The following is a 9,003-nucleotide window of genomic DNA, read 5'->3' as shown; positions in this document are numbered from 1 at the left end:
GCAGCAATCAGCACCATTGGAAAGTGAAGTGACAATAGGCTGGTTTTCTTTATACAGCCCGTTTTAAATTCGTATTATTGTTATAATAAATTACAATTATTGTTTTTTTCCATTTCGGTCAACCGCGCAAATTATTTATTAAAAAAATGTCGTTTAAGAATAGCAATTTTGTTTACTTTTGAATAAGACTTTATCGAGTGCGCTATAAAGACAGGGGGATAAATGCTGTAAAGAAATATATGTTGAGTCCAATCGGTTTTTTGCTAATCCGGTTTTTGTGTAGGTATAAACAAGGTATATTAAAAAAATAAATCTCCATGAAAAAATATCGTTATGTTCGCATTTAAAATTAATCGGGATTTTATGGGGGGTTATAAAAACTCGTTTAAATTGAAACTTTGTTTTTTTCGGCTATATTTGTTGTTATTTATTGGCCCAGATGCAAATATTGAATGAACTAACATATTTTAAATATTTACGGAACTACCATTTGTATACAATCCTGTATTCAAGTAGATGTAATTCGAAAAATTTTAACGGATTTCTTTAAATCAACCTGAGCTGCGGACATATTGCGAATTCATTTTAAAACATTAACCACTACATTATATTAGTATTTAATACTTTCAATTAAGAAACAATTATTATTAGAAAATAAATATGAATCGGTTTATTTTAAATATTCCAATGTATATTTTTTGTTAATGTAGATAGTGCGGATTTAACGTATTTTATAACCGTTACATGGGGAAAATAAATTTTAGGCAGATTGTTATTGACAATTTTTACATAATTTACGATTGCAATCAATTTCTTTCAAAACTATAAGCTAAATGATTGCAAGTTGTATTTTTTACGATCAAAACAGATTCCAATATTAGGTATATTATGCAAATGCGATCCAATTTGATTTGAGTTATTCAGTTTTAGATACATTTATATTTCTGTGTTCGTATGGAATAGTAGTTTATGTCGGGAAGCTGGCTTTAGTATAATCCGGCATTCCCTTTATTATTTACAACACAAGGAATTTTTTGATGACCCTTAACAAGAATATGGACGTGCTAGTATCGGAACTATTTCTTGCACGTTTATTTATCCAAAATTTCTTCAACGGCTCGGCGCCAGTGAGGGTATGCTGCGAATGCCGCATTATACTAAAACCAGCCTCTCGACATAAGCTACTATTCCATACGAGTGGAGCACGTGCGAAATGCGGATTTTCCCAGTTGCAGTACAGCAGTAACTCGACACCTTCCTCACCAACCGCTCTGTCCTCTATGAGCTTCTTAATGTAACTGCAAATAAAAGATGAAAATTTGAGAAAAAATACTATCACAGCGTTTCACTTGTAGCGTTTCACTCTTGTAGTATATTGGCTATCAAGCACCAGAAAATTTCCATCACGCATTCCATATGCCACCGATTGTCGTGGATCAATTAAAATACTGTCATCACAGCTTTTTGGTACTCCAGCAACTGGTGTGTCTATGGCGGAGTTATGTGGAGCTGTTGCATGCTGTCCCAGAACGCCACCTATTGAATGAATACCTTTACATTTGAAGTTTGATCTGGCTACCCTGTAAACTGATCGCTGTTTGCCTTTCTGCCTATTCGTCGTTTCCCTTTGTCCTGTATCGCGGCGAATTCATTCGCCCTCATTTATATTCTGTCCTTGTAAAATTTGTTTCATTCGTTGGCAAGCACCCGGAAAGGCACACAGCGAAATAAACCACAGCTATCGCAAGTAAATCAAACGTGCGTTAAATTCGTTTTATTGATCCGGGGCCAACGACAACTTTATTTCGCTTATTGCAGCAGCAGCGCCAATGCTGTTTCTTTGATTTGCCAGCGAAGCCCTACGCTACCGGTATTTTGCGACGCCACCGCAGCGCCTCCGTTATTTGCGGTCGTAGCATTACTGTTCGTTTTTTCACATTCAACGCATTTGGGATTGTTAACATTTTTTTGCTGCCAATCTTTGTTATGTGTGCAACGTTTGCGATATCTCTAAAATTCGACTGCCACATACTTTCCTCCACTTGTGCTACATAAATTTGTTTGCCGTCTTCACCTCCACGCATGGAACGGACACCGCCACGTAGAAGCGCCCGCCTCATGAATAACACCAGCATTAACAGCAACGCATTATTATCGCCAATATTGGAAGCGTCCTTTAACACCGCAGTAAGTAATAGTTCTAACGTGCCCACCAGTGTCTCTAGTACAGCCGCCACAACCGACCAAATGCCTATCGACGATGGAGCCCCAGCCGCCCCAGCCGTTCACACGGTCGCAGGCACCGACTCCGTGCCGGTGTCACGCCAAATCCCCGAAAATAGCTCTGCTAGTCATAACTTCGACGACATCGAGAGACGCATAGCCATGCTGGAGCTCCACTTGAGGGACACCCAGGTACAGTTGCGGGAGCGTGAAGTCCAAAATGAAGTTCTTCGAGCAGCGTTATTGAGCAACGGTAGTTCTGCCGTTACTTACGCCAGCAGCGTAGTCGCGCAGTCGCAGCCAGCACCTCCGCCGCAGCCAGCACCGCCAGCGCCGCCGCGGTCAACGCAAACGCAATTCGAAGCACCGCTAACAAACGCACTGCCAACTAACGTACAGTCGGGTACCTCTACGCCCTTTATTGAAGCCCCATTTATGCCGCCGCCTACTTCGGTGAATTCGTACAGTTTTATACCACGGCCCGTTATTTGTAGCGCAATGTCTGATAATCTGCGCAACGCTTCAGCGCTCCCCGCGAACGATGTATTTTCATCGCAGTCATCGAGCGCTCCGATACCGACAACTCAGGCCAACGGGGCTCTCGCAAACTTACAGTACTCACCAAATAATTTTAACTTCCCTAAGAAATTGCTAGACTTGCCTGATTTTAGTGGTAGACCGGAAGACTGGCCCGTGTTTTATGCTGCGTTTATGGAGTCGACGGCGGCATATGGGTATAGTAATTTTGATAACAACCAGCGTCTTCAAAGGTGTTTGAAAGGCGATGCGCGTGAGACGGTGAAATCGTTGCTGATCCACCCTAACAATGTTGGATGCATTATTGAACAGTTGAAGTTCAGGTTTGGGCGGCCAGAGCAACTGGTTCGTAGTCAGTTAGCGCAGGTTAAGGAAATAGCGCCAATTTCCGAGAATTTTTTGAGTAAGCTAATACCGTTTGCGACCAAAGTGAAAAACGTTTGTGCTTTCTTGCAGTCAGCTGGCGCCGAACATCATATCTCCAATCCGATGTTGCTCGATGAACTTATCGCGAAGTTACCCATGAGCAAACGCATTGAGTGGGGCAGGTACGCCACCGCCCTGCAGATGCGAGCTACCGCACTACATTTTAGTGATTGGCTTACATCACTTGCCAACGTTATATGCACGGTTAACGATGAATGTCAACATCCTGCTCGTGAGCCCAAACGCCGCATGGTACTCCACTTGGACGAGACGATGTCGAGAAAATGCCCGTTATGCCAGGGCCAGCACAAGCCAGCTGACTGCAAGCGCCTAATTGAAGCAACGGTGAGCGATCGATGGACCGAAGTTAAATCCCGGCGATTATGTTTCGCCTGCCTAAATGCGGGTCATACTACAAGCAGTTGCAGAAGACGTAAGCTTTGTGGTATCGATGGGTGCAATCGGGCACATCATAGATTGCTCCATGAGTTCCGGTCAGAGCGCCCGTCAGCTCCACCCACGTCATCGTCACGAAGCGTCGCCCGCTCTGCGTCATCACGGTTTACGTCGCCACCAAACAATCCTCATCAGCAACCGTCTCGCGATAAAGGCGCAACAGTACTAAGTTGTGCTACCAACTCCCCAGAGAGAAAGCTGCTCTATCGTATCCTCCCGGTCACATTGTACGGAAAGCAACGCCGCGTCGACACCTACGCTTTACTCGATGAGGGCTCATCTATAACGATGCTCGATAGTAGCCTTGCAAAGGAGTTGGACTTGCAAGGACGGCCACACAGCCTGCACGTACAATGGTTCGGGGGACATGCGGTACAAGAGCCTGCCACTTTAGTTGACCTACATATAAGCGGTGCCGGTATGAAAAAAAGGCACAGCCTGCAACGAGTTCACGCCGTACGTAATCTTCAGCTGCCAACACAAAGCCTTAGTCGCAGCGATTTAATACTGGACGACAAAGAAGCACGCCACTTGCCAATGCAACCCCACTCTGGTGCGACCCCACGACTCCTCATCGGCATAGACAATTGCCATTTGGGTTTATCATCGACCACCATTACGATGAGGAAAAACGGGCCATTTGCAGCCAAAACGGAGCTCGGCTGGGTGGTGTTCGGTCCAGTTAGTAAATGCTCGCCCTCGCCAATAACGTGTCTATTCGTGAACTCCAGTCGGGATGAAGCGCTTCACGACATGGTCGCCGATTTTTTTGAGACTGAGAGCTTTGGTGTGAGACCATCGCCACCTATCGAAAGCGAGGCCGACATCCGTGCACGAGCCATGTTGGAGTCGACAACCTGTCGCGTTGGACCACGTTTCCAGACAGGACTGCTATGGAAGCACGACGACGTTCAATTGCCAGATAGCTACGGAATGGCGCTCAATAGGCTAAGGATCGTTGAAAAAAAAATGAGTCGTGATGTTGGATTTGCTGTCGCCTATAAGCAAATCATTGACAGCTACCTTGAGAAGGGCTACGCACGCAGACTCGCAACGTCTGAATACGCTTCGTCGACGCCACGTACCTGGTACTTGCCGCATTTCGCGGTAGTGAATCCGAACAAGCCGTTCAAACTGCGAATCGTGTTTGACGCTGCCGCCGAGGTCAATGGCATCTCCTTAAACAGTCGCCTGCTTAAGGGGCCACAAGAATACAAACCGCTGCCGTCTATTCTTTTCCGGTTCCGTGAACGGGCAGTTGGCTTGTGTGGCGACATCAGGGAAATGTTCCACCAAGTGCTTATAAGCCCAGAGGATAGACGCGCCCAGCGATTTTTATGGCGTGACGGTGACTCTGGCCGAACTCCCGATGTGTACGAGATGCGCGTGATGACATTTGGAGCCGCTTGCTCCCCTTGTGCGGCCCACTACGTTAAAACACGAAACGCGTTAGAACACAACAGCGACAGCCGCTATACAGCCCGCGCTATTACTGCTATTTTGGAAAATCATTATGTGGACGACTTCGTAGATAGCTTCAACTCGCCAAGGGAAGCCATCGACATCGGGGCACAGGTAAGAGCGATTCACATGGGCGCCGGCTTCGAGCTTCGCAATTTTACATCGAACTCGACGGAGGTGATTGCTGCGTTGGATGGCGTTGACGTCGATAAGGTTATTGGAATAAAGAATGGTCTGGGCACTGAGCGGGTACTGGGTTTGCATTGGCACTCCACGACTGACAACTTCAAATTTGGACTCAAATTCAATAACGTGAGTGAAGCGGTGATGAGCGGTACTAGATGTCCTACGAAGAGGGAGCTCCTCAGTGTGGTCATGTCCATATTTGATCCGCTGGGGTTCCTGGGTAACTTTGTTGTCGGGGCGAAGCTGTTAATGCGAGAGGTGTGGAGGCATGAAACACGCTGGGATGAACCACTTCCAGTAAACATTGCTGCGTCATGGGAAAAGTGGCGGAGGCAACTGCCATCGGTAGTCAGGTATACCTGTCCTCGATTCTACTTCCGCAACGGTGCGCCGGAAACACTACAGTTACACACATTTGTCGACGCCAGCGAGAATGCCTTTGCTGCCGTCACGTATTGGAGAGCCAAGAACGCTCGTGGTGAGGTAGAGGTTGCCTTTATTTGCGCGAAATCTAAGTGCGCTCCATTGAAGCCGCTTACCGTACCGCGCTTAGAGCTGCAAGCTGCCGTATTAGGAACGCGCCTACAGCAAGCCGTATGCGAAGCACACTCCTTTAAACCAAACAAACGTTTCCTTTGGTGTGATTCTACGACGGTCATCAAATGGGTTCGAAGCAAGCACCGTAAATATAAGCCGTTTGTTCAGCACAGAATTGCTGAAGTTTTAGCCACCACGCAAGTGTCCGAGTGGCGATGGATACCCACGGCAGAAAATGTGGCCGACGAAGCCACGCGCGCGAACCACGCAATCGTGTTTGGACCTACTGTGCGCTGGGTACTAGGCCCGTCGTTTCTACGAGAAGAGGAGCATGCCTGGCCCTCCGAAGATGCAGTTTTCCTAGACTCAGATGAGTACGATGAAGAACTACGACCACAACACGCATTAACCATCGTAAGTCAAAATTTCATAAACTTTAATCGCTTCTCTTCATACAACAGGTTGTTGAGGACCACAGCCTGGGTTATACTGTTCGTCAAAACCTGTCGCCGAATTCAAATTAAGAGTCCCTACGGTCTTAGTGCTGGCGATCTTGAAGCGGCGAAACTGCTCCTATGCCGACTGGTTCAGGGCGAATCCTTCTCCGAAGAAATTCAGCAGATACGCGATGGACAAGACATAACGAGACAGAGCTCGTTGCTACAACTGCTGCCATACCTAGACGAGGATGGTGTACTACGTGCTCGCGGGCGCATTGATGCCGCCAGCTGGCTTCCGATCTACACGAGGCGCCCCATAATATTGCCACCCACTCACGCATATACGAAGCTAGTTACAGCACATCATCACGTTCTCATGGGTCATCAAAATTCTGAAGCTACAATATGCGCCATCCGCCGCGTCTACTGGGTACCTCGGTTAAGGACGCTTCTACGAAACGTCAGCGCCAGCTGTAATGTGTGCCGCCTCCGTAAGGCGACACCGGTTCCGCCACTAATGGGGCCGCTTCCCATCGATAGGCTCACGCCCCACGTTAGGGCGTTTACATACACTGGCATGGACTATTTTGGACCCCTCAACGTAACAGTACGGCGCAGCACCGAAAAGCGGTGGGTGGCACTTTTCACCTGCCTTACCACACGAGCAGTGCACCTGGAAATGGCACACGACTTGAGCACTGACTCATGCATCATCGTCCTTCGCAATTTTGTTAACCGCAGAGGAGTGCCTGTGAGGTTAAGATCCGATAACGGAAAGAACTTCGTTGGCGCCAATAATGAAGCCAAACGATTCTCTGAAGTTTTCGACTGCGAGCGTGTGCAGGGTGAATTGTCGCAACGAGGCATCGATTGGGTATTTAACTCGCCGTTTAACCCAGCTGAAGGAGGCGCCTGGGAGAGGATGGTGCAGTGCGTCAAGCGAGTGTTGCGCCAAACGCTAAAGGAAGTGGCCCCACGTGAGCACACGCTCAATTGCTTTCTGCTCGAGGCGGAAAACGTCGTCAACTCCCGGCCTCTCACGCACCTGCCCATCTCTCCCAACCAAGAGCAGCCGTTAACGCCGAACGATTTCCTGCTGGGGTCATCCAATACTGCGCATACGCCCAGTGTGACCGAAATACCAACCACTCCCCGTGCTATGCGTCAGCAGTGGCGAATTGCTCGCCAACTCAGAGACCATTTCTGGAAGAGATGGGTGCTGGAGTATCTCCCGACGCTAACACGTCGTGAGAAGTGGTGTCAACCAACAAAACCGTTGAAGGGAGGGGACTTAGTATTCCTGTGCGACCCTAACGTTCCAAGAAGGCAATGGTGCCGAGGCGTGGTGGAGCAGTTGTATCCTGGCAAAGATGGTGAGATACGGCAAGTTGATGTGCGCACGAACTCCGGGGTGAAGCGAAGAGCCGTTGCAAAGTTAGCCGTTCTGGATATTGAAGCTGGTGAATCGGGAGATTCACGGGGGCGGGGATGTCCCAGAACGCCACCTATTGAATGAATACCTTTACATTTGAAGTTTGATCTGGCTACCCTGTAAACTGATCGCTGTTTGCCTTTCTGCCTATTCGTCGTTTCCCTTTGTCCTGTATCGCGGCGAATTCATTCGCCCTCATTTATATTCTGTCCTTGTAAAATTTGTTTCATTCGTTGGCAAGCACCCGGAAAGGCACACAGCGAAATAAACCACAGCTATCGCAAGTAAATCAAACGTGCGTTAAATTCGTTTTATTGATCCGGGGCCAACGACACATGCCTAAAATCAATTTGGGCTCTTTGAGAACTGGCTTGTTTGTTGCGCGCTATTGGCATCAAATGTATGCAAATTAGATTTCCAAACGGGCAACTGTTGAATACAGGAAAAAATGTATTTTATATGGATCCGCTAAAGTGCACCACTACCGTGTATAAATTGGCCGACCTTCTAATAAATCAAGCAATCTTATTGTATCGTCATCGCCGCCAGTCACCAAGAAATTTCCACTTGGGTGAAATGCAACATCATTCTCCGGCGACGAATGCACTGTATTAGCTCGCCTTCAGCTTTGTCAAATATCTGAACGCGGTTACAACTTAATGCTAAAGCCACCAGATTGCCGTCTGGATGCCATGCCAGCTGTCGTCCCATACCTCTTCCCCCGGTGAACGTTCGCATACATTCGCCTGAAAATGTATCGCAAATTCTTAACTTGTCGCCGCACGATGAAATGAACTTACCATTAGGGCTGAATTTTGCTGCGCGCACCCATTTGTGTGTATTTTGAATCAGTATTTTGATGGCTGTTCGCCATTTTTCTAGTCTGCAAACGAATAAGCTGACGAAGAAGCAAACAAATTCAAGCACATTGTTGCATTCTACCGTACATTTTAAAAGCTTTAAAATCTTAAAACATATGTGAAAAACTTTTATAATCTGAATATTTCTAATGTCGCAATCAAAACCAAATTTTATAAATAGCATTTTTAAAAAGCAATCATCTAATATTTTTCAAGTTTTTGGGCATATATGTTACCATTTGAACAACAAATACTACCAAGTTTTAAGAGACTATTTAATGCAACTCAGGTCAAAAAAGCGCACTTTAGACCAAAATAAGCAACTCTAAAAAACAGATGATCGCAGCTGTGGCCCAGGATGACGTCTATTGCTAAGATATCTCACTTGTATTTGTACACAATGAGTTTGTCGCTTTATTTGATTCTTATTGGATGTGTTTTCGCC

At 46.8% G+C, this 9,003-nt stretch overlaps 1 protein-coding gene across 1 annotated transcript; it reads left to right on the top strand.

Moving 5' to 3' along the window:
- The first annotated feature begins 2,082 nt into the window (after window positions 1-2,082).
- Window positions 2,083-7,782, top strand: LOC118734408. Its single transcript, XM_036464131.1, has one exon. It carries the CDS (start codon window positions 2,083-2,085, stop codon window positions 7,780-7,782), a length of 5,700 nt encoding a protein of 1,899 aa, XP_036320024.1.
- The last annotated feature ends 1,221 nt before the right edge of the window (window positions 7,783-9,003 follow it).

This window comes from Rhagoletis pomonella, unplaced genomic scaffold (assembly GCF_013731165.1).
Source record: "Rhagoletis pomonella isolate Grant_MI unplaced genomic scaffold, Rhpom_1.0 Rhpom_scaffold_00002, whole genome shotgun sequence".
In the NCBI taxonomy this organism is placed as follows: domain Eukaryota; kingdom Metazoa; phylum Arthropoda; class Insecta; order Diptera; family Tephritidae; genus Rhagoletis; species Rhagoletis pomonella.
This window is presented reverse-complemented; position numbering and strand designations above follow the sequence as displayed.